General features: G+C 39.4%; 1 protein-coding gene across 10 annotated transcripts in view; it reads left to right on the top strand.

Annotated features, from left to right (window-relative positions):
* AFG1L (AFG1 like ATPase) overlaps positions 1-26,912 on the top strand; it is a 227,497-nt gene that overhangs the window by 2,387 nt on the left and 198,198 nt on the right. For 8 of the 10 annotated variants that reach the window (XR_010933787.1, XM_067702417.1, XM_067702418.1 and 5 more), the window contains exon 1: positions 18,899-19,257. The exons of the other annotated variants lie outside the window; for them this stretch is intronic. Coding sequence is in view for 7 of the 8 variants with exons in the window: in XM_067702417.1 (XP_067558518.1) it covers positions 19,122-19,257 (136 nt within the window). In the remaining variant the exon portion in view is untranslated. Of the gene's footprint in view, positions 1-18,898; positions 19,258-26,912 lie in introns of those variants that run through there. 10 annotated transcript variants of the gene reach the window in all.

The following is a 26,912-nucleotide window of genomic DNA, read 5'->3' as shown; positions in this document are numbered from 1 at the left end:
ACACAGCTGAAAATAAAAATAAATAAATAAAATAACTTAGGAGGTTCCTTAAAAAACTAAATAGAATTACCATATGACCCAGTAATCCCACTACTGGGCATATACCCAGAGAAAACCATAATTCAAAAAGACGCATGCACCCCAGTGTTCATTGCAGCACTATTTACAATAGCCAGGACATGGAAGCAACCTAAATGCCCATCGACAGACAAATGGATAAAGAAGATGTGGTACATATATACAATGGAGTATTACTCAGCCATAAAAAGAAACGAAATTGTGTCATTTGTAGAGACGTGGATGGATCTAGAGACTCTCATGCAGAGTGAAGTAAGTCAGAAAGAGAAAAATATCATATATTAACACATATATGTGGAACCTAGAAAAATGGTACAGATGAACCGGTTTGCAGGGCAGAAATCGAGACACAGATGTAGAGAACAGACGTATGGACACCAAGCGGGGAAAGTGACGGGGGTGGTGGTGGTGGTGGTGGATGAATTGGGAGATTGGGATTGGCATGTATACACTGATGTGTATAAAATGGATGACTAATAAGAACCTGCTGTATAAAAAAATTAATTAAAAAAAATTTTATCAGCATTCCTGATTGTTTATGTATACGTCTGTTCCCTCTGACTTCTCTGAACCAATTGTAACATCTTATTCTCTCATTAATGATTTGATAAAATGTTTGACACATAAAAAATAAATAAAATTAATAATGCAAATATAATCAGAATCCCACTGTGATTGGTTTTAACCTCCTCTCTGCCTTGGGTGCATTGGGTAGTACTGGAAAAGATTTTTTTAAAGTTCGTATGTTGGAGATTAACCAAGAAGATTATGAAAGTGAAAAAAATCAAAGTGGGATTTGCTTTACCAAATGTTAAAACTCACCGCAAAGCTAACTATAAAGAGTATGGGGAATTCCCTGGCGGTCCAGTGGTCAGGACTCTGCACTTTCACTGCCGAGGGCCTGCGTTGGATCCCTGGTCGGGTAATCAAGATCCCACAAGCCACGCAGCATGGCCAGAAAAAAACAAACAAAACGAGTATGGTTTGGGCTCTCTATAAAATAGAGTGCAGAACAGATCCTAACAACGAACATGATATACAACAAGGGGAGCATTTAAATTAATTGGGGAAATGTTGCCGACACAGTTGAGTGTCTAGGGAATAGGGAGACCACATAGCTAGTCCCCTGAATTATACCATGGAAAAATTCCAGATAGAATTTATTTATTTTTGTTGCGGTTTTTTTTGGCCGCACCACATGGCTTGTGGGATCTTAGTTCCCAACCAGGGATTGAATCCAGGCCCTCAGCAGTGAGAGCACAGAGTCCCAACCACTGGACCATCAGGGAATTCCAAGATAGAATTGAAAAAAAAAAATTTTTTTTTAAAGATGTTGGGGGTAGGAGTTTATTAATTAATTTATTTTTGCTGTGTTGGGTCTTTGTTTCTGTGCGAGGGCTTTCTCTAGTTGTGGCAAGTGGGGGCCACTCTTCATTGCGGTGCGTAGGCCTCTCACTATCACGGCCTCTCTTGTTGCGGAGCACAGGCTCCAGACGCGCAGGCTCAGTAGCTGTGGCTCATGGGCCCAGCTGCTCTGTGGCATGTGGGATCCTCCCAGACCAGGGCTCGAACCCGTGTCCCCTGCATTAGCAGGCAGATTCTCAACCACTGCACCACCAGGGAAGCCCTGAAATATATATTTTTTTTAATGTTTAGAGAATATTTAGGAGAAAAATTGTATAACCTTGAGTAAAAAAAGTGCTTCCTAAGCAATATGGGAAACAAGCTATAAAGAAAATGTCATTTAAGTACATAAATTTTTAATAAAAATTACATATCAAAAGGCATTTTTTTAAAAATTTGGGGAAGTATATCTGTAACACGTAAGATAGTGAACGGCTAATATTCCTAATATAAAAAGAACTCCCATAAATTGATAAGAAAAAGACAATCCCATAGAAAAATGAGCAAAGAATATGGATAGGTACAATTTTACATGTTTTTCAGATAATGAATTTGTCACATCCTCCTAACAACCCTATAGGTGGGTACCATTGCTGTCTCCATTTTACACATGGGGAAACTGAGGCAGAAAGGCAAAATAACAAGTACAAAATGGCAAAACTAGCTCCAGAATTTATATACATAACCAATATTTCATGCTGCCTCTTAGGAAAAGAAATTCAAATGGACAATAAGTGGGAAAAATATGCTCAACCTCACTAATCAAATAAATGTATCAATACATTAAAGCAAATATGAAATACTGTTTTCTATCATATTGGCAAAAATCAAAAAGAACAGAAACATACAGTGTTAGGGAGACTGTAAGGAAACAGGCAATTTGCTCATATTTATCAAAATTAAAAATATTCAGGACACTGTGATCCCAAAATCCAGCTTTTGCTTCAAGAGACCATAGTACTTAAGGATGTAAGTCCAAGGATGTTTACTGCAGCTTTATTTGTAGTGGCAAAAACTGAAAACAGCCTGAATTAGAAATGCTTGAATTATAGTATATTCAAACTAAGGGAAATTATATAATATTTTATGTAATTTATATGTAATATATAAATTATATACTAGAGCAAATGAAATAATTCTATTTTTTTTAAGTTTATTTATTTTTGGCTGTATTGGGTCTTCGTTGCTGCATAGGCGTTCTCTAGTTGTAGTGAGTGGGAGCTACTCTTTTTTTTATTTTGGGAGGGCTACTCTTCGTCTTGGTGCATGGGCTTTTCATTGTTGTGACTTCTCTTGTTGCGGAGCACGGGCTCTAGGCGCGTGGGCTTCAGTAGCTGTGGCTCGCGGGCTCTAGAGCGCAGCCTCAGTAGTTGTGGTGCACGGGCTTAGTTGCTCCGCGGCACGTGGGATCTTCTCGGACCAGGGCTTGAACCCGTGTCCTCCGCATTAGCAGGCGGATTCTTAACTAATGCGCCACCAGGGAAGTCCCTATTTTTATGTCTTAAGATGTTAGAATATATCTAGTTTTAGTTATTAGAATTAGAAGAGGAATATCCATGATGTTTTGGTAAGTAAGGATCAAAGAATAATTTGTGCAGTATGATCCCATTTGGGTAAACAAACAAAACCCTGTCATTGTATGTATGTACTTTTATATGTGCATATTTTTGTAGCAAAGGATATACACCAAACTGTTAACACTGGTAACACAAGGGTGGCAACTGAAGTGGGTGGTGGGACGAGAAGATACAACCATATTGTAACCATGGGCTAAGATGATAGAAAACTATAACCAATTTTATGTTTTCCTAATGGTTCAATTCTAGAAAAATAATTTGTCAATGTGCCTGAATTACTGTGGATACCTTGAGAGTTGTGTTCCTTGAGTAGTATATTAGATTATCACAGCTAGGTAGTTCTAGTCATTAAGATCATCCATTCCTCTTTATTCAGAGATCACTGAACAGTCGGCTGATAGTAATTGCATTTTCTATGAGGACTTTTTAAACATTTTTTAAAATTGAAATATAGTTGATTTACAATGTTGTGTTAGTTTCAGGTGTTCAGCAAAGTGATTCAGTTATATATTACATATGTGTATATATATATTCTTTTTCAGATTCTTTTCCATTATAGGTTATTATAAGATATTGAATATAGTTCCCTGTGCTATATAGTAAATCCTTGTTGTTTATCTATTTTATATATAGTAGTGTGTATCTGTTAAAACTGTTATTTATCCCTCTCAACCGCCCTTTCCCCTTTGGTAACCATAAATTTGTTTTCTGTGTATGTGAGTCTGTTTCTGTTTCATAAGTAAGTTCATTTGTATAATTTTTTTTTTAGATTCCACATATAAGTGATATGTGGCATTTGTCTTTCTCTGTCTGACTTCACTTAATATGATAATCTCTAGGTCTATCTATGTTGCTGCAAATGACAATATTTCATTCTTTTTTATGGTTGAGTAATACTCCATTATATATATATATATATATATATATATATATATATATATATACACCACATCTTCTTTATCCATTCATCTGTTGTTGGACACTTAGATTGCTTCCGTGCCTTGGCTATTGTAAATAATATTGCTATGAACATTGGGGTGTGTGTATCTTTTCAAGTTAGAGTTTTCATCTTTTCCTGATAAATACCCAGGAGTGGGATTGCTGGATCATATGGTAACTCTATTTTTAATTTCTAAAGGTACCTCCGTACTGTTCTCCATAGTGGCTGCACCAGTTTACATTCCCACCAACAGTGTAGAAGGGTTCCCTTTTCTCCATACTCTGTCCAGCATTTATTTGTAGACTTTTTGATGATGGTCAGTCATTCTGACTGTGTGAGGTGATACCTTATTGTAGTTTTGACTTGCATTTCTCTAATGATTAGTGATATTGAACATCTTTCCATGTACCTGTTGGCCATCTGGATGTCTTCTTAGGAGAAAGGTCTATTTAGGTCTTCTGCCCAGTTTTTTGATTGGGTTGTTTGCTTTTTGATATTGAGCTGTACGAGCTATTTGTATATTTTGGAAATTAAACCCTTGTCTCTTGCATTGTTTGCAGATATTTTCTCCCATTCTGTAGGTTGTCTTTTTGTTTTGTTTATGGTTTCCTCTGCTGTGCAAAAAGCTTGTAAGTTTGATTAGGTCCTGTTTGTTTATTTTTGCTTTTATTTCTTTTGCCTTGTGAGACTGATCTAAGAAAGTGTTGCTACAGTTTATGTCAGAAAATGTTTTGCCTGTGTTCTCTTCTAGGAGTTTTATGGTGTCGTGTCTTATATTTAAGTCTTTAAGCCATTTTGAGTTTATTTTTGTGTATGCTGTGAGGGTGTGTTCTAACTTCATTGATTTACATGCGGCTTTCCAGCTTCCCCAACACCACTTGCTGGAGAGACTGTCTTTTCTCCACTGTATATTCTTGCCTCCCTTGTTAGAGATTAATTGACCATAGGTGTGTGGGCTTGTTTCTGGCCGCTCTATTCTGTTCCATTGATCCATATGTCTATTCTTGTGCCAATACTTCTCTGTTTTGATTACTGTAGCTTTGAGGTATTGTTGAAGTCTGAGAGGGTTATGCCTCCAGGTTCTTTCTTTTTCCTCAGGATTGCTTTGGCAATTCTGGGTCTTTTGTGGTTCCATATACATTTTAGGATTATTTGTCATGAGGACTTTCTTGTAGGCAAAAGGAGATGCTGCCTTGTGGGACCAGCTAGTTTATATTTTCATTTTAAATTTGTAAATTGAGATTCTGTCTTATCAATCAGTGTCTTGTGAACTTGACTAATGCATCACTCCCCCAGGCCTAATCACCTCTGAGGAAAATGGTAAAACCAAGTAACTGGACCTCCAGAGTGTCAGACTCTGAAAATGTGACGAACCTAGTGAAGTCCTGTAAACTTCTCAAGGGCCAGCCTGGCCACTCTTATATCATTTTTCTAATTCAGAGCTCACACCCTGACCTACCTCTAAACCCCTGCTCCCAGGCTGCTGTGATTTCCTGAAGAAAATCCCAAACTAGCTGGCACCTTTGTAAATTTATGGTTTCCAACCTCAGCTGACCCTTCAACACACCTCAGCATTCCCTTATTTTATCCTCTTCTTGTATTTCACACCCCTCTTCCTTACTCTCAGCATGTAGCCTCACTTCATGCAGTACAAAGCAAAGTAAAACCCACAAAGCTCAGTATCTCCCTCCTCTCCCCTGAAGACTACTTACAACATGAGTCACCCTCAGAACCTCTGAGAGCTCAAGGCATGCCCAGGCTACTTCCAGCTTTTGAGAATGCGGGCATTTTCAGATTTGGTATTGAGGAAATTATTTATAAACACTGTGGCTTGTTTGTTAATTTTAAATAAAGCATTTACATGATTCAAAAGTCAAAATGCACTTGAGTATCCATTGATATAGCTGCCTCCAATCCCTGTCTGCAGCCATCTAGTTCCCCTTTCCATTGACAGCCACTGTTACCAGTTTCTTGCTGCGTATCTTTGTATCCTTCCAGAAATATTCTAGCATGGTTACATATATATATGTATATATAACAAAAATGGCATCATAGGATAACACACTTTTGCACCTTATTTTACTTAACAATGTATCTTGGAGATAGATCCACACTTATACAGCAGCAAAGTATTTCATTACCTGATGTACCATAATTTATTTAACTTGTCCCTGAAGGGGAGCAGAATGTGTGACCCCAAAATATGCCAGTTTGGCATGTGGATTGTCTTGAACGGAGGGCAATCAAGATGCAGCAGACTCAAGAAAAACTTGTACCTCTCTCACCACTACCTAAAAGAACGTAGATAGGGGGCCTGGCCTAGAGAGAGCTATTACCAGAGAGAACTTTTGCCTGAATGACCTATTTCTGTGGCAGGGCAAACATCTAATTACCAAACATCTGTTCCTTGGAAGCCCCAGGCCTCTATCCCATTCCTTAGCTCAGGGTGGTACATAAGCTTCAACTGCCCAATTTGCTCTTTAGTCTCATGCTTCTATTGGACTCCTGTACATACAAAATTAAATTTGTTTCTCTCCCGTTACGTTGTTTTATGTCAATTTGATTATTATCTACCCTAGAAGGGTAGAGGAAAAAATTTTTCTCCACTACATCCCCTACAGACGAATATCTTTGGTGACCTCAGTCTTTCACTATTACAGTGCTGCAGTGAATAACCTTGAATATGCCGTCATTACACACACATGGGATTATATTTGCAGGATAAGCTCCTGTATGGGCATACCTCAGAGATACTATGGGTTCAGTTCCCAACTTCCACAGTAAAGCAAATATCACAAATAAGCAAGTCCACAAATTTTTTCATTTCCCAATGCATACAAAAGTTATGTTGCACTACATTGTAGTCTGTTAAGTGTGCTCCAGCATTACGTCTCAAAAAACAATGTGCATACCTTAATTAAAAAATAATACTGTTGGGAAAATAGCGCTGATAGACTTGCTCCACTAAGAGTTGCCGCAAACCTTCAGTTTGTAAAATTGCAATATCTGCAAAGCACAGTGAAATTTTCAGCCCCATCCCCTGACTCCTGGGAATGTGGCAGACAGGAGAGGGCAAGGAAGAGCCTTGCGCACATCCCCCATATTTTGCCCTGGACACCTCTTCCATTTGGCTATTCCTGAGTTGTTATCCTTTATAATAAACCGTTAAACATAAGTAAAGTGTTTTTTTCTGAGTTCTGTGAGTCGAATTGTCAAACCTGAGGGGGGAAGGGGGTCATGAGAATCCTCACATTTGTAACCAGCCAGGCAGGAGTGGGTAGCTTAGGCACCCCATTTAAGGCTGGTGTCTGAAGTGGGAGCAGTCTTGTGGGACTGAGTCTTTAACCTGCAGGGTCTGTGCTAAGTCCAGGTATTTAGTGTCAGAATTGAATTGAATTGTTGGACGACCAGCTGGGGTTGGAGACTCAGGCTTTGGAGATGATGTTAAGCCCTTCTAGGAGCATATCAGGTAGTCTCTATCCTTCCCTTAAAGGTTAAGTTCTCTACTTCCACGGTCATGGAGGGGTCACTGCAGGGTTGCTTCTTGGACTGTCTAAGAGTTTGGGATCTTGGGGAGGTTAATACGTCCTCACACCGATTTTCCTTGTATATTTGTTCACAGTTTCATTTAAAGAAGAGGCAGGGGACTTCGCTGGTGGTCCAGTGGTTAAGACTCCGTGCTTCCACTGTAGGGGGCATGGGTTCGATCCCTGGTTGGGGAACTAAGATCCTGAAAAAAAAAGAAAGAAAAAAAGAAGAGGCAAGACCTGGAGCAAGCCACTCAGCAAAATAAGCCTGGTAATGTGACTCACTCTCAGAAGGCAGGTTAGTGAGCATCTGTTGATCTGTTGTGTTTTAGGCATGCCCTTAGAGGGGTCTTACTCCGTACCCTGAGATCCTTCACAGGGTGTCTCTTCCAATGCACACTCAATTCTACATTTGGTTACTTTTTTTTGCGTGATTTAGTGTCTCTTCTGTATTGGTAAATCAGGCAGTGCCCAGCTGGTTGTATCAACATCGGAACCCCCCTCTCTTGCTTTTATCCAAGTTCGTCTCCACCAGTTATGCCTTTTTCCCTATATCTTCTCACAACCCTTTGTGGTAGCCGTGAGAATGTGCCTCTCAGATCTCTAGCCTCAGGAAACATAATTAACCTATGGCCTCAGCTGCTGTGCGCTGAAATTCGTTACTGCATTTGCTCTGAGTCCACGTATCCCGTGGCTGCTCGCAGCCAAATGCTGAGCACGCCAGGCAATGGCTGAGGACTGCTTAGACATCAGGACTGCTCAGACACTTCTCCTCTTAGAGATGACATTGGATCCAGTGTCTGGAAGAGTCAAAAGCAGCCATGACAATGAGTAATTTCTGTCCTTGCTCAAGTGGTTGACTTCTGGGGGGATAAAAAAAAACGCCGCAGGATTCCTTTTGAAATTGAAAGGCCGTGACCTCATGCAGGGTGGCTGATTTCAACCATGTAAGGCCAGGCAAGGTTAGTGTAAACCTGAATCAGGGTGAAAATACACAATCCTGAGCTGTGGGAACAGTGGGAACCAGGCATTTGTATTCCTTCTCTCAAGAAAATGGATTATGAACTTTCTAAGTAAAGAACCAACAATGTTATCTAGAGCAGTGTTTCTCAAACATTAATATGCATACAAGTCACCTGGAGATTGTATAAAACTGCAGATTCTGATCCAGGAGTTCTAGGATGAGACCTGAGATTTTGCATTTCTGACAAGTTCCAGAAAATGCCATCGCTGCTGGTCTCCAGACCACACCAAATAGCAAGGATCTAGAGAATCTGAAGAATGCCATATATATTGTATTGATTAGTTGGTGGGGCAGGGAGAGGGTCATTTCCAGAACCAATAGCATCATGTGATCTCCTTAGCTGAACAGATATGTCTCCCTTAGGACGCTTAGAGCATTCTAGCCATTCATGTGACAAATGTGTACTGAGCAGCTACAGAAAACCAAGTGCTGTGCTAGGTGCTAGGGCAGGAGGGAGCATGGAGAGGAGGGAAGGTGGGAAAAAGATATGTTTTTTGTTTCCAGGATCTTTCAGTGTGGTCATAGGGACACGTCAGTAGAACATGATGAGAGCCACATAGCCCAGTCTCAAGGGTAGTAGGGAAAGAATTCCAGAAGGAAGCAACAAAACTGAGACATAAAGTTGGTGTTTGACGTGCAAAGTGCCTGTGATTTGGGTGTGCCTGTGTGTGGGAGGTGCATTCCAGAGAAAGAGATAAATACAGAGGCCCAGAGGAAAGCACTGCTGGGGAACTACACATAGTTTAGTACTACTGGAATGAAAGTGCAAAATGACAAGGACTAAGGCCAGAGGGACAAGGCCATGAGGCATTACAGTGTTTGTGGTTCTGACCCTTATCTAAAGACATTCTAAAGGAAACCACTGAATGGGAGTGACTTGATTTTTAGTTTAGAAAGATCACTCTGGCAGAACTAAGATAGCAGCAGTGGGAATGTAGAGAAAAGAATGGACTTGAGAAATAGTTGCCCCTGTTTCTCTAGTTTGACCCAAAGAAGGTACTGCATTAAGCAGCTGAGGACTGCCCAGACTGGAAATCTATGAGATGCCAGGTCGGAAGAGAGTGTCAGGACGCAAACAGCGCCGTAACTCCTACTGGGAGGTGAAAGCCCTGGCCGATCTCTGTGATTTGGTATCAGTGTTCTAGTGAAAGGCCTTAGCCACTAGGATATACACAGGCACACCAGCTTTGACTCCTAGTTGTGTTTGCAAAGGAAGTAAGCTCTCCTAACTACTCGTTTGGGAACACATCTTCGCAGGAGGTGTATTTGGCCAGAACCTGTGGGCTGGTTTCAGTAGAGAGATTGACCAGGCCTGCTGCGACAAGGCTTGATCCACTCAGCTGTTTAATGCTCCCAAATCGATACTTACTTCAACTTGGAGTATGGGCATATTACTACCATGTTTGCCACCCCACAGCACACACTCACACAGGCACCCATGTGCTATTTCTGTTTGTTGTCCTATTGCCTAACCAAACTCAGCATATCTAAAGTCACTCTCATTCCATTTACTCTCAAGCAATACCCCCAATATTTATATCCTTTTTGCTGTAAGTATTATTTTTTGAATCGCTTGGGCTTTAGCTGTGCATCATCTTTTTCACCTCTTTCTCATCTGCCCTCACCCCCTTGCCATACCCTAGCTTGGTTAATGTTAGACCACAGAGATCTCCATGCTACCTTGCTTTCTCTAATTTCTTCTATCCATTAGGCACAATACTAGTGTGATTTACGTACTACCGTTCTGATATGTTTTTATAGTATAGATATCTCTTGCCTAGAAATTTATATTTTACATAAATGTGTCTGACTTGAAGACAATGCTATGAGCAAATCAATTATATTTAGTGAGGGTTTGGTAGAGGAAATGGGCAAAATCCTTAGTAGCCAAGTAACCCTAGAAAAGTTTTTTGCCTGACTGTGCCTCTGTTTCTTTATGTGTAAAATGGGGACAAAAATAGTATCTACCTTACCAGGTGATTATGAGTACTGAGAGTTAATATTTATAAAGCAGTTAGAACAGTGCCGGACACATGGTAAGCCCTGAAATGCCTAGAATCTGTAAACAAGTCAATAAGGAAATGGCCTTACCTAGAAAGAAAGAATGTAGTTGAAAATCATAGGATGAGGCCTTGAAGCCATGATTAGAAGTGACTGGTGCTGTGTGGCTAGGCCTGTGAGCAGAGGCTATTCAATCAATGTTGTAACTAAATGAATCTAGTACTGGAAAGCTTGATGATCCTCTTGACCAGAAACCTGAGCTTAAATCTATTGACAGAGTGTTTCAAAACCTTGATTTATTTACTGTCATTTTAGATTCAAAATATTAGTTTTCACAGGCATTTCTGTCTAAGGCAATGTCAATTAATTAGGTCCCAAGTAAAACATCTGCCATGGGAGATTTACATTACCATAGCCTGCATTTGAGAAAGTCAAAAATTTCAAAATATCGTTAGTTCCAAAGTATGTTTTTGATAGCCCAGCTTGAATACTGCATTGTGGATAACAAGGTTAAATAAAGGTTCTAATAAGACAAACAACGACAATTTTAAATAAATCAGATGTTTTTGTCGAAGATTACTCTGTGATTTTCTCCAATTATTCATGACATTTCACCCATTCATATTGTGATCTGCTTTAACAGTGAAGGGAAAAAAAACCTCATCTCCTTGTTTATTCTTTGTTCTCAAGGAGATAAGCTGTTTATAAAGATACGTTATTTGTTATTTAAATCACTTTTACTGAAGTTGTTTATTTCCTTGTTTCAGTTTCTAAAAATATTTCAACAATTGTAATGCTTCTTAGAGATGTCTATTCAATTCAGAGTGATTTGTACTGAAATTCTTTGCTAAATGGGCACAGGTGCTATGTGTATAACATGCTAGAGTGAGTCAAAACTAATAAATGCTAAAAAACAAAAAGGATAACGGGGATATACTTGTGTCAACTTTCAAAATCTGTGATTAAAAACATTTTAGACCTAACATCTCAGATATTTGTAAATGTCTAACTCTATACTTGCCACTTCAAAACTATTTAATAATAGTAATAATAATAAATTAGATAACACCAAAACTATAAGCAGAAAAACTGTATAATTTAAATCCAGAAATCTATTTCTTAGAAAATGCCCTTCAATCACTTTGCAGACTTTCAAGATCATAATTATTATATAAAAGTAATTACATTAGGGCTTCCCTGGTGGCGCAGTGGTTGAGAGTCCGCCTGCCGATGCAGGGGACACGGGTTCGTGCCCCAGTCTGGGAAGATTCCACATGCCATGGAGCAACTAAGCCCGTGAGCCACAACTACTGAAGCCCGCATACCTAGAGCCCGTGCTCCGCAACAAGAGAAGCCACCGCAATGAGAAGCCCGCGCACCGCAACAAAGAGTAGCCCCCGCTCACGTCAACTAGAGAAGGTCCGTGCGTAGAAACAAAGATCCAACACAGCCAAAAAAAAAAAAAAAGGCATCCAAATTGGTGAATTTTTATGTAACCATTTTAATTTTGAAGATGAAAGAAAAAAGCAACATGTTTGGCATATTATGCTTTATTATTTGAAGAAAGGTAAAAACGCAACTGAAAAGCAAAAAAAGATTTGTGCAGTGTATGGAGAAGATGCTGTGACTGATCGAACATGTCAAAAGTGGTTTGCAAAGTTTCATGCTGGAGATTTCTCGCTGGATGATGCTCCCCGGTGGGGTAGACCAGTTGAAACTGATAGCGATCAAATCGAGACATTCATTGAGAACAATTAATGTTATACCACGCGGGAGATAGCCGACATACTCAAAATATCCAAATCAAGCATTGAAAATCATTTGCACCAGCTTGGTTATGTTTATCTCTTTGATGTTTGGGTTCCACATAAGTTAAGCGAAAAAACCCTTCTTGACTGTATTTCCACATGCGATTCTTTACTTAAACGTAATGAAAATGTTCCACTTTTAAAACAAATTGTGGCTGGCGATGAAAAGTGGATACTATACAATAATGTGGAATGGAAGAGATTGTGGGGCAAACGAAATAAACCACCACCAACCACACCAAAGGCCGGTCTTCATCCAAAGAAGGTGATGTTGTGTATATGGTGGGATTGGAAGAGAGTCCTCTATTATGAGCTCCTTCAGGAAAACCAAACGATTAATTCCAACAAGTACTGCTCCCAATTAGACCGACTGAAAGCGTCACTCGATGAAAAGCGTCCAGAACTAGTCAACAGAAAATGCATAATCTTCCATCAGGATAACGCAAGACCACATGTTTCTTTGATGACCTGGCAAAAACGGTTACAGCTTGGCTGGGAAGTTCTGATTCATCCACTGAATTCACCAGACATTACACCTTCGGATTTCTATTTATTTAGGTCTTTACAAAGTTCTCTTAATGGAAAAAAATTCAATTCCCTGGAAGACTGTAAAAGGCACCTGGAACAGTTCTTTGCTCAAAAAGATAAAAAGTTTTAGGAAGATGGGATTATGAAGTTGCCTGAAAAATGGCAGAAGGTAGTGGAAAAAAAGGGTGACTACGTTGTTCAATAAAGTTCTTGGTGAAAATGAAAAACGTGTCTTTTATTTTTACTTAAAAACCAAAGGCACTTTTTGCCCAACCCAATAAGAAAAGTATCAGAACGCATTTAGGAAATAAAGATGGGGGTAGGGTGTGGGAAGATGAGATCAGTTTTCCAGTTTTTTGAGAATAGTACATATGGAGGTTCATGAAAACAAATGAGATACTTGGTAAATCACTGGATTTCAATCACTTATGAGAAGATGGTAAGGTAGGTTAGGAACCAGATCTTGATTTTCTAAAGGTCCATAATAAATTGTATTTCATTCGGTAGACAGTAGGGAGGCATTGCAAGTTCAGAATCTGTGATGCAATGTGGTCAGATAGGTCACATTTTTGGAAACAAACCTGATAGCAAGATGGATCAGAGGAGAGAGAGACAGAGCCAGTTAGGAGATGACTGTATTACCCTCAGAAAGACAGGAGGAAGACCCAATGGTAGTTGGTGGATTTATGCCATATTAAGATGATAGATTCAATTATATCTAATGAAAGATTGCATCTGAATCATGAGGAAGAGAAATTAATTGAAGGTGGCTCCCAGATTACAAATTTGCATGTGGATTTGGGGGAGGTTAGAAATGGCTGTGGGTTGCTGCTATTTTAGAAAGAAAGATGGGGGCTTCCCTGGTGGCGCAGTGGTTGGGAGTCTGCCTGCCAATGCGGGGGACACGGGTTCATGCCCCGGTCCGGGGTGATCCCACGTTCTGCGGAGCGGCTGGGTCTGTGAGCCATGACCGCTGGGCCTGCACGTCCGGAGCCTGTGCTCTGCGACGGGAGAGGCCACAGCAGTGAGAGTCCCACGTACTGCAAAAAAAAAAAAAAAAAAAAGAAAGATGGCAGAGAGGGCATGTGGAGAAATTACATAAGAAAAGCCTCTCCTTCCCCCTTAAAATTTGGGTAAGAAACATTTAAGGAGGAAATATATAGGTAAATAGACAAATAGACATATTATCATGTGGTTCAAATAAAAAAAAGAATATCCTGATAAAGGATATTCAAAACTGAAAAACACTCATACAACTCAATATCAAAAAAACAAAAAATCAAAAAAAAAAAGAACAGCCCAATCCAAAAATGGGCAGAAGATCTGAATAGACATTTCTCCAAGGAAGACATACAAACAGCTAACGGGCATGTGAAAAGATGCTTTACATTGCAAATTATTAGAGAAATGCAAATCAAAAACACAATGAGGTATCATCTCACACCTGTCAGAATGGCCATCATCAAAAAGTCTACAGAAAACAAACTTTGGCAAGAATGTGAAGCAAAGGTAACACTTATACACTGTTGGTGGGAATGTAAATTGGTGCAGCCACTATGGAAAACAGTATGGAAGTTCCTCAAAAAACTAAAAATAGAACTACCATATGATCTAGAAATTTCATTACTGGGTATATATCTAGAAAATAAGAAAACATTAATTCAGCAAGATACATGCACCCCAATGTTCATAGCAGCACTATTTACAATAGCTAAGATATGGAAGCAACCCAAGTGTCCATGAACAGAGGGAATATATATACACACCATATATGTGTATGTGGTGTATATATGTGTTTATATATATGTGTGGTGTATATATATGTATATATATGTAAACAAATTATATATACAATGGAATATTACTCAGTCATAAAAAGAATGAAATTCTGCTATTTGCAGCAATATGGATGGACTTAGAGAATATTATCCTTAGTGAAATAAATCAAAGACAAACACTGTATGATATCATTTATATGTGGAATCTCAAAAATAAAACAAACGAACATAGATGCAAAACAGAAACAGACAGATTTAGAAAACAAACTAGTGGTTACCAGTGGGGAGAGGGAAGTGGGGAGGGGCAAGGTAGGGGTATGGGATTAAGAGATACAAGCTATTATGTATAAAATAGATAAGAAAGAAGGATATAGTCTATAGCACAGGGAATTATAGCCATTATTTTATAATATTAATAGCTTTTAATGGAGTATATTCTAAAAATACTGAATCACTATGCTGTATATCTGAAACTAATATAATATTGTAAATCTACTATATTTCAATTAAAAAACCTGAAAAACAACCGAACCAGTTATTTTGAATCTGTTGTTGAAAATAAGTAGAAAGAAACTAAATAAAGAGTTGAGCACTGAACATGACTTCAAATATTTTGTCTTTGGCCAGTCTCTGGTTACAGATGAAATAGTGTTTCATTAAGGAAAAAAATGGTAGCTTTTGTTGGAAGTTCAGCAGATGTGTAATTCTTACTTATTAGAAGGAATGGATTGCTTGCCACAACATCTATACTTGATATAAATTTATATTACTGAGGTGGGTATATCTGGTTTAGAAATTTCCATAGGTAATAAGGCACTTAGGCATATTTATTGTTTGTTGAAATTAAGGAACCTAAATTATATTTTTGACCAAGGATCTTTAATTACAAATATTGGAATTTAGAAGCTAGATATTTTGACTCTGACCCCAGAAAATGAGTTTTTATGGTTTAAATCATTCCTTATGTGTCTTCAAATGAACCATATTGTCTCTTGTAGCTAAAGTGTTTCTTTGTTAAATTAGAAGAACCTATAATTATGAGGAAACATGTGTGATGATAAATAAATGAATGAATAAATAAGTGAAAAATAAGGGCTCTTTGGCTGTATTCCAATTACTTCTCTGATATTGAATTTGATTTTTTTTTTTTTTTTTTTTTTGCGGTATGCGGGCCTCTCACTGTTGTGGCCTCTCCCGTTGCGGAGCACAGGCTCCGACGCGCAGGCTCAGTGGCCATGGCTCACGGGCCTAGCCGCTCCGCGGCATGTGGGATCTTCTCGGACCGGGGCACGAACCCGTGTCCCCTGCATCGGCAGGCAGACTCTCAACCACTGCGCCACCAGGGAAGTCCGATGGTGTTTTTTATTAATCTTCAAGTGGACTCAAAATATTAGGAGCATCACTGATTTCATGAAGCAGGTAGTCTGGTTTTTGCAGAAAGACTAAAATGATGATAAATTTTGTATTTGTACTAAGACAACTCATTCAGTCACTTAATACACATTTATGGAGTGTGTACTAACTTAGGCACTATTCTAGGCCCTGGGGATACAGCGGTGAACAAAAGAGACATTAATCCCAGTCCACATGGAGCTTAAACTCTAGGAAGAGCAGTAAGAGCAGATAATAAGCTAATAAATTAGTAAAGTATATATAGTGATGTTGGAGAAAATAAAGCTAGGAAGGAGGAAGTTAGGTAGTTAGGTGGTTAGGAAAGGCCTTCACTGGCAAGGTAGCATAAGGAACTAAGAACACAAGGAAGTGAACCAAGTAGATATCTTGGAGGAGAGCATTCCATGCAGAAGGCACAGGAAATGTAAAAGCTTTGAGGTGGGAAACAGGTTTGTGAGTTCCAGAAACTCACATACCATAGTATGTTATCGACCAACCACTTTCTTTCCCATTTTTGTCATCATTTTTTTTTTAATGATTGCATTGATTGGTTGATTGATGGCTGTGTTGGGTCTTCATTGCTGCACGCAGGCTTTTTCCAGTTGCGGCGAGCGGAGGCTTCTCTTGTTGCGGAGCACGAGCTCTAGGCGTGCGGGCTTCAGTAGTTGTGGCACGTGGGCTCAGTCGTTGTGGCTCTCGGGCTGTAGAGTGCAGGCTCAGTTGTTGTGGTGCACGGGCTTAGTTTCTTCACGGCATGTGGGATCTTCCCAGACCAGGGCTCGAACCTGTGTCCCCTGCATTGGCAGGCAGATTCTTAACCACGGTGCCACCAGGGAAGCCCTGGCCTGGTTTTGTCCCTGAGATTAGAGTCCAGAACTAATTGGCACTTCTCTAGGGAGATTTTTTAGTAGGAAAAGATAATGCTTTGTGATTTTCTGATTTACTTTTTCTGATAATGTTCAAAATGCCTTTTAGGGCTTTTTTTTTTTTTTTTTTTTTTCGGTACACGGGCCTCTCACTGCTGTAGCCTCTCCCGTTGCGGAGCACAGGCTCCGGACGTGCAGGCTCAGCGGCTATGGCTTACAGGCCCAGCCACTCCGCGGCATGTGGGATCCTCCCGGACCCGGGCACGAACCCGTGTCCCCTGCATCGGCAGGCGGACTCCCAACTGCTGCGCCACCAGGGAAGCCTTAGGGCTTTTTGTTTTTGTTTTTGTTTTAGCAATTGCAGGAACAGCAGGAGTTTGGGATTGGTATTTTAATAAAATAGTTTACAGTGGCTACTTAATTAGTTTTCTGGTCATAATAAATTCTCTTGAATACAACAAATGTAATTTAAATTATTTCCAAGTTACCTCATACTTGTACACAATAAAGTTCATTTGCCATGTTTCTGTCCACTTGCACAGTCATGTGAAAATTTCCTGCAGATCTTCCTGCCAATTTGGCATTAAACTATCAATGAGTTCCTATTTCACTTCCATAATTATTAAGCCTTTGGAATCTCTACTAAGAGGTAATTTCATTGACCAAGACCAAGACAAGAAGTTGTTTTCCCAGGGCAAACAAAATGATACCCAGACACTCTCTAAAAGTCTTGAGAGTAATGAATATGTAAGTCAAGGAAGAAACAGTCCAGTTTTTTCAAAAGGCCTTTCACAAAGTGTCACACCAAAAATTAGTAACATTAAATGAAACAAACATGGAGGAATCGTTTGTCGTGTCAGACAATGGAATTAAAGATAGCAAAAAATGTGAAATGACATTTTGAAGGACACAATCAAAATAATTTTTCTATAAACGATTTGACAGAGTCAGTAGAGAAATCTCCAAAATATTATATGCTCTCCTTTTCCTGTTTCTTTGGAATCTTCTATTGTAGACCAACTAACTAACTTCCTGGAACTCTTTCTAGTGTAGTCTGAAACGTGGCTTTCTCCTTCCTGTAATCCAGTTTTTTTATTTTTATTTTTTTTGCCCCACTGCGCCACCCGGGATCATAGCTCCCCCGACCAGGGATGGAAGCCGTGCCTGCTGCAGCGGAAGCGCAGCCTTAACCACTGGAATGCCAAGAAAGTCCCTAGTCCAGATTTTCTTGCTTGCCTGCCTTAGCTCACTCTATTTCCTGTTCTTGGAAGGTCTTCGTTTCCTGTTAAAAATAAAGCTTCTAGAAGGCCTTCCTGATTTCCCAGCCAAAGTGCTCTTTCACTGTTTCCAGAACACCTAGTAGAATCTTTGGTCGCTTTCTTTATCCTTCCTTACCGGATTGCCTGCCTCTTCTGGACAGCAGTTTGTATTCCCAATACAGTTATCATAGTGACTCAAAACATTTTTTGTTTAATCAAATTAGGGCAGATCACTTAGAAATTCCTCCTTAGATACACTGTCCCACAGTCCATCTCGGGCCATTGGCTTTCCCATGTTACACAAATTTTCCATGTTCTTTCAAAACATTTGAGTATATGCCACATTGAAAATGATTTATGCTCTTGAAATACAAAAAGTAAAAGTGGTAGGAGCACATTTCATGTACTCTGCCAAAGATGCGTTGGACGCTGGAGGCAAATAAATTGGGGATACCGTTTATGGAGATAACAATATTTCGTTAAAATATGAAGGCCCACTGGATCACCTACACTTTATTTAGGTTTTGGAATCTCGGTCAGGTACGCTACCGAAAAGGCTGAGGAGTGGTTACTTGAATAAACGCCGCAAACACGTTCTAACTCCTTGAAAATGTTTTTAGGTCAGCTGCAGCAGGCGCTGGGCGGACAACTGCCCCTCCCCCCAGCCTAAAGCTGCCCTCCGCCCCGTCCCTTCGCCCGGCCCCCGCGCCGCCGCACTGCATGCTGGGAGTCGTAGTCCCGGTTTGTTTTGCCCGGAGGGATCGAAGGGCATTGGAGTCCAGCTTGCCCTCGAGCTACTAGAGGTCGCGTTCTTCCGCTGCTCCCTTTCGTTCTGTCGGGCGGAGCCTTCCGTGAGCACGGCTGGATTTGTCTGTGCTACCGTCTCTCTTCTGGGTTTCAATAAAGTTTTCCTCTTCCTTCCCCTGTACGGAGCTCAAGATGGCGGCCTCTTGGTCGCCCTTGGTTACCCTGCGCTTAGCGCCGAGCCGGCTGAGAGGAAGATGTGTCCGGTGCAGGGCTTGGGCCGCTGCTCTCCCCACTTCGGTCACCGCCCCTGGAAACCCCTTTTGTAAAGGTTAGTGACTGTATCTGGAGTAAGCCGAGACGACTGCTTATGACCGGGGAAGTCTCGGGGCAGTCACCCTCCCTCCTCGAGCTCCCCAAACTGCCTCCTTGGTTCACGGTTTTCGAGAGATTTCTTCGAGAGGAGTTCCACCCTCTCTTGCACCGCTGTTACTGCCTGCTCATGAAGGAGCACTGAGGGAGGTGGCCCAGAGTAACTTTCATTTTGAGGGTTAGATGTCGACCCAGGGTTTGTTCCTTTCCGGCTGTTAGAGACCTGTAAACCCAGGTGTGGGGAGTACCTCGCTTGAAGGGATTCAAGTGTGGGGTTGAGGCCTGGGAACTCTTCCAACCTGCCGCATCCCAAGCTCTCCAGGCTGGTGACCCGGGACTGTACCTCTGACATCTGCAGGCCCTGCGTGCTCTCTGGATTGCGGGAATGCAAGTGTACTGACATTCTCAGATTGAGGGGTCGATTCTTTGTGTTCTTTTCAAGTCCTAGAGGCTTCAGCGAGGCGTATTTTGTCACCGGGCTTGCATCATTCATTCATTCTTTCAAATTGTTATTCATGAGTGAATGAACCTGTATTTTGAGTAACCAAGGCCACAGGAGTGCTAGTTTTACTATATTCATATACTCCCACTAAATTGCGGGCTACTCAAAGGCAAGGACTGGGTGTCATTGTTTCCTCAGCACTTAGCACAGTGTTTGGCACCTGATGGGCAGATATATTTTTTGAGTGAATGAATGACGTTATTCTTATTGCTCCCTCATCCAAATACTTAAGCTTTCCTTTTTAAAAAAAATCTCCAGGAACCCCACCCTTATACATCTTAATAAACTGATTCTCATTGGCAGTTTAGCTAAAACTCTATCAGTCTTTGATTATTATCATAAATAGAGTTGAAATTAATACTAAAACTGTGATTAAGTCACCTTAGGTTTTACTGTAAAGTTTAGCGTAATCCACTTACTGTATAATGGAATATTTTGGTAGCATGAGGTTTCGATCTTAATATAAACTATTTAAAAAAATTTTGGAATAGGCTATACAAGCAAATAACACAAAATTCAAAAGGTACAAGAAGGAATTTGGTAAAATGTTGACTTTCTTCCACTCCTGTTCCATAGCCATTTAGTTTTCCTTCCCAGAGGCAACTTCTCATACTTGTTTCTTATGTATTCTTCCAGAGACATTCTGTATATATCCACCATATATATTTATAAATACCTGAATTAAAGAAAAATAGAAGTGGTAATATACTATACACACTGTTCTGGTCCTTCCTCTTTTTTTCATGTAGTATATCTTGGAGATCATTCCATATAAATATGTGTAGAACTGCCTCTTTTTTTTGGCTGCCACAAGGCATGTGGGATCTTAGTTCCCCAACCAGGGATTGAATGGGCCCTCCCTGCATTGGAAGCTCAGAGTCTTAACCACTGGACTGCCAGGGAAGTCCCTGTACCTCATGTTTTAAATGGTTAAAATAGAATTCCGTTTAATGCATGTACCATAATTTATGAAAATTAGGATTTAAGGAACATTAGCATAACAACATGAGCCTTAATGTTTGTTCTGGGTCATGCAATATGCTAAGTGCTTATCTTGTTTAATTTCCGTTGTCCTCATTTTGGGGATGAGGAACCCAAGGTTGCAGAAGTTATTTGGCTAGTTAAGTGGCAGAATTTTTTTTTTTTTTTTTTTTTTGCGGTACGCGGGCCTCTCACTGTTGCGGCCTTTCCCGTTGCGGAGCACAGGCTCCGGATGCGCAGGCTCAGCGGCCATGGCTCACGGGCCCAGCCGCTCCGCGGCATGTGGGATCTTCCCGGACCGGAGCACGAACCCGTGTCCCCTGCATCGGCAGGCGGACTCTCAACCACTGCGCCGCCAGGGAAGCCCCAGAATTTGTTTTGAATGTGGACATTTGATGAAAATGCAGTTAGAGGTCAATTTAATTGTAACTAAAGTTGCTCCTTCCCCCTCTTTAAGTAAAAGAAAAATTTAAGTTGAAACGTTATTCAGTATTTAGAGTCTGATTTAAGTTTGTTTTCTATCGTTTTCTTGATGTTTTTGGGGGGGTATTTACTGTTGACATTTGTTTTATCTCCTTTTTTTAATCTTTTCAAGCCTACTGTTTACTGCAGTGTAATGTGAGGGAAGCACATTACACTTAATGTTAAACAAAAGAAGGAAGTAGATAAAGGAAAGGAATGAGGGGAAAGGAAGAGCATATTCTTTGTTTTTGTGCTTCATTTCTTTCTTTCATTTTTTTTCCCTTAATTAATTTATTTATTTGGCTGCATGGGGTCTTGGCTGCAGCATGCGGGATCGAGTTCCTTGACCAGGGATTGAACCCGGGCCCCCTGCATTGGGAATGCAGTCTTAGCCACTGGACCACCAGGGAAGTCCCCATCTAAGCTTTAATGCCAGCCTTGGCTCTAAGACATTTTGGTAACTGGAAATGTGAAAACTTTAGGGGTCCTAAAATGGTGTTCATTCATATCACCTAACTTTAAATTCCTTAGGAAGTACAACTTATAAATTCCACTTTGTGATATGTATTTCCATTAGTCAGATTATTAAACAATTGAAAGTATCAATAAAATTTGGTATCTTAAATAATTTAAGTATATATGTGAATTTTGATATTACTGCTTGTTTTCTTTTAGGTCTAAGTGTATTTTCATTTAATGTAACAGTTATTCAGTCTCCAGATAGTTATGGGGAAACATTTTATTAGAAATCAGAGTGGTCATGGTGTGGGTAGAAAATGCCTCGAGATTGCTAATTCAGTTGAAGTCTTGTATTAAGTGTATGGAGGGGGAAAGTGAATGAAATTGGCTGCCAGGCCTTGAATAGCTTACAGTCTTGGGAGATGGAATTACAAGAGCTAATGTTTATTGAGCCCTTTCTGTGTTCCAGGCAGTCTGCTAGCCGTTTCTTTCTCTCATAATTTATCTTCATAAAAACTCTATTATAAAATTGTTTTAAAATTTTTAAAAAAATTTTATTTTTTAATGTTTCTTTTTAAAAATTTTATATTGGAGTATAATTGATTTACATTGTTGTGTTAGTTTCAGGTGAAACTGAATCACTTTAGTGATTCAGTAAAGTGATTCAGTTATACATGTACATATATCCATTCTTTTTAAGATTCTTTCCCTATATAGGTTATTACAGAGTATTGAGTAGAGTTCCCTGTGCTATCTATAAAGGTATTGTCATCTCTGTTTTATAAATGACTAAACAGGCATGGCTACTCAAGTGGTATTTGAGCCCAGGCATTTTCCCTCCAGAAGCACAAACTTAACCAACCACTGTGTTCTACTAGCTCTTTACCGTGACAATGAACATTAACACCACCATAATCTAGGCCCATCTGAAGTGTTGTAGGACTACAGAGGAGAAAGCAGCTCTGCTTGGAGAGGGGAGGGCTTTTTAGCAAAAGTGTGGAAGTGAGCTGCACCTGGCCCTTATTGGTGTATGTATAGTCCCTCAGGGGGAACAGCTAGAGATGAAGCTTGGCAGGTGGGCTGGATTCTGGTTAGAAGAGTCCTGTATAGTATGCAAAGATGTGTAGGCTCAGGGGGATACTGCTGAAGATTTCTTAAGAAGAGAAGTGATCAGGTCCATTTTAGCATGATTATCCCTGTGGCTACCTGAAAAACAGGTCAAGAATGCCTGGATGGGGGAATATTGGAAGCTTGGTGATTATTTAGGAGGAAGTTGTAGTGGTTTAGGGAGAGTGATTTAGGCCCTGAATTACTGCTGTGGTAAAGATGGAGAGCAGGGCAGCAAAGGAGGGAATTCAGAGACCCTGCTTTGGTGAAATTGACAGGATCTGGGGGAGACAAGGAAAGAGAGGAGTTAAGGTCAATTTGGGTTTCCTAGTTTGGGTAATTTAATGGCATCAAATTCCATCTATCAAAGGAAACTAAACAAATGAAAAGTAAGGCCAGAGGCATTTTAGGGAGGGGTTCCATTTTGGATATGTTAAAGTTGAGGTGTTAGTGATAATTCCAGGTAAACAAGTCTAAGTAGTTGTAGGAAATATGGGATCTGAGTCTAAGAAAGGAAATATGAGGTGTTGAGAGCCATGAGAATGGAAGAACTAGCCTTGAAATATTTGTAGAATGAAAAGGAGAAAAGGCTAGGGATGAGTTCTTGAGGAAAACTGATGTTTTATGAGCAGAAGGTGACCTCATCAGAGAGCAGTTAGAGAGGTCATAGGGGAAATTGGAGAGAAGCCAAGGAAGAGAACGCTTCTAAGTTTTCTAAAACTTAAAATCAGCGTATCTATTGTACTTAAGCTAGCCTTAGAAATTAAGTTTCTTTCTTTCTGTTTTTTTTTCTTACTTTTTGGCCACACTGCGTGGCATGTGGGGTCTTAGTTCCCAGACCAGGGATGGAACCTGCACCCCCTGCAGTGGAAGCGCGGAGTCTTAACTGCTGGACCACCAGGGAAGTCCCAGAAATTAAGTTTATTTCATAGAGGCAAGGTAATATGACAGTCACACCTTGTGATTTCTTATCATTGTAGTGTCCTTCTGTATCTCAGTGTTATATTTTTAGATCTCTATATTAACTGAAGATTCGTATTTACCTTTAGTCACAATCTCTTCTTTAGTACATGTACATTGGAGATCTTGATTAGGTATTAATGTGAGTAGAACTCAGCCATATGAATTGGTATTATTTATTGGCTGTATAGATTAGTGGTTAAGAAAATGGATTTGGACTTTTATTACTCAGTTAGATGAACACCCTGTGTGAAACTTCATGTTTCTTGGATTTCCGTTATTGTTTATTATTATATTAGAAAAGAAGGTTCATGCCTGCTCCTGAGACTATTAACTTCATGATAATGGTTTCTTTCAGTTTTTTTTTTTAAGCATAGCACAACTTATTACATGGCATAGCTAGTGCTCAGATGTAGTTCTGGGGTGGAGGGTGGGCAGATGAAATAGGGTGGGTTCAAGAGTAGAACCCATTAGAAAGGAACTTTAGAAGTCCAGAGATGGATTATTGATCTACTGTAGATTTGCACTGTGTTATACCTCAAGAGCTTCATTCTGTTTGTTTAAGTAAATGGTGAATATTTAAATGGGTTTAACTATTTTTAAAAAATTAACTTTTTTTTGGGCTGCATCGGGTCTTAGTTGCGCCAAGTGGGCTTCTTTCTATTTGCGGCGTGCGGGCTTAGCTGCCCTGCAGCATGTGGGATCTTAGTTGCCCGACCAGGCATCTAACTGGTGTCCCCTGAATTGCAAGATGGATTCTTAACCACTTAAATCCTGGTTTTACCTATTTTAGATTTGTCTTTTCACAAAAGTACCACAGAAATAATAGATGTCAAGGGCCCAGTGCAATAATACGCTCTATAAATTCTGACAGAAGGTCATGTAGCCTCAGCTTGACTATATCTAATACTGTTTCCCTAGGCCACTCATATTTTTTTCTTGCTTGTGACTAAGATTTGTTCTAATTTCTCTTTTAAGAGCCTTTTGAATATGTCTGTTCTTCCTGCTGTGTTTTGTCTTCCTTGCCTAAGGTCCTCTGTTGAGGTCCCATTTCTATGTGTACCCTGCTGGAGGTACCTCATACTTTAATCTCCAGAATCTTTTTTCATAACCTTCTTTCACTGTCCTACTTGTCCTTCTTATTTCTTCTCTCCGTTCAGCTCATCCTAGAAGATACTTTTCAACACATTATCTATCCATATTCTTGACCAGGTGTGCCAGTTTTCAACAATTTTTAAAGCCTGAACATGCAGTTCTTAGTGTAGTTACTTCAAAGCTTCATAATGCAATTTATATCTTAAATGTAATTCCTGTAGATTACATTTAAAAATTCTTATTTATATATTTGTGTAAAAAAATTTAAAATAAATGAACATAACAAATAGACGTTATTTTTCTTTATTGTTTGAAAGAAAATAGACCCCTTAGGTCTCATTATTAAATAGTGTTTGAAAAGGGTGAATATTAAGGAGTTACTCAGTATGCTAGGCCATGCCTATAATTACTTCAGAATAGCTTTATTCAGATTTTTAGGCAGTATTTTACTGATTTGTTATGAAATTTAAGTACTGTTTTTTTTCTTTTGTAAAGTTACACACATTGGCACATTTAAGATGAGCTTCGAAAGGAAAAGAATGATAACTGGCAAGCATTTAGTTTTAATTTTCATAATTTTTCTATTTAAATCAAAAGCACCCTTTTAAAGCCCCTAAATCATCCTTTTATAAATAAAGTAAATGCATTCCTTGATGATGGCTTATGTTGTTTTTTTAAAGAAAGAGTTTAATTAAGATTTGATTTTCTTCTATTCTGCACTTTGTTTATTCATCACTGAATCAAACATAGGTGTTTAATGTCACTGGTAAATCTGACTTTTTGGGTCATTGATGACCGTTGCAGTTTTCGAAAAAAGCAGCTATTTCTCTTTGGGGTATGCATAGAACATAATAGAGCATACACGGGCTGCCTGTGACCTTAGCATGGGCTTCTGTCATTGTAGGAGAACATTTCTGGTCAGTGGCCACTGTTTACAGTTTGTTAAAATCAACACAAATGTACAAAACACTCATGAATAATTGTGAACACAGTATTTGAATGGATGTTTAATAAATATGCATTAAAAATATAATTACAGTAATGAAGTTACAGCTGAAATTTTAATCCAGCCCTTTAGAAATATTAAACGTGCTTTTCCTGATTGTGCATATTTTGCACAGCAGTTGGGTAAACATTTTAAACTGGAAATCTAAATTCCTTATATAGTTTTGATTTCATTTAACTAAGCGTGTGTTCTTTTTTGGCAACAATCTTCTTTCTCTTTGTGAAGAAGTGAAGCTCATTTTATTCCATAACTGTTACTTAGAAGAATTTTGATCAGTTCTGTCATAGGACTAATGAACATATGGGATACCAGATGAATAATAAAATGTGACCCGGAAAGACTAGATTGTGATTCTGGTTTCATCCTATGGTACTGGATCAATCATTTAATTTGGTATTTCTTTTTTCTCATCTGTAGAATGGGATTATTCATCCTAACTCTGCCTTCCTCACATGTCATCTATGAGGCTCAGATAAGTTATTATATAATAGGAGAAAGTCCTTTGAAAATTATAAGAAATGTTATATAAATGTAGGGCTATGCTGGGAGTAATTGAAATATTAATATTGAAATGCTAGAGGTGGTGGATTCCAGTCAGTGAATAGGAATGGGATGAACTCAACTCTATGTATAATTACTAAAACCATTTTGATTTTCGGGGAGACTAACTTATATTAACAATGGCAAAGGGCTCAGTCTGATTTCAGTGCTTTGAATTCCAGAAGACGAAGTTTTGATTTTTCTAAGATTGTGCAGAGGGCCTCTATAGATAACCAGGGATGGTTATTGTTATCCTGGACTTAACTACCTTTCCTCTGGATATTCTGAATATCTAGAGGGTCTTAGAAAATATGAGCTACTGCTTTCGTCATGATGTTTCAAAGAAGGCTATTGAAATTTGATTTATAGTATGCAGGTAAGTCACTAAGGTAAATTATCTTAATTTAGTAAGATACTGCTTATGAATACTGTTTTCAAAGGAACTCAAGTTGTTAATTATTTGCTGTGCAGCAAGATATGAAGATAACATTTCATGGGATCA

This window comes from Pseudorca crassidens, chromosome 13, assembly GCF_039906515.1.
Source record: "Pseudorca crassidens isolate mPseCra1 chromosome 13, mPseCra1.hap1, whole genome shotgun sequence".
Taxonomy (NCBI): Eukaryota; Metazoa; Chordata; class Mammalia; order Artiodactyla; family Delphinidae; genus Pseudorca; species Pseudorca crassidens.
The sequence above is the reverse complement of the archived record's forward strand: the minus strand, read 5'-3'. Positions and strand labels throughout refer to the sequence as shown.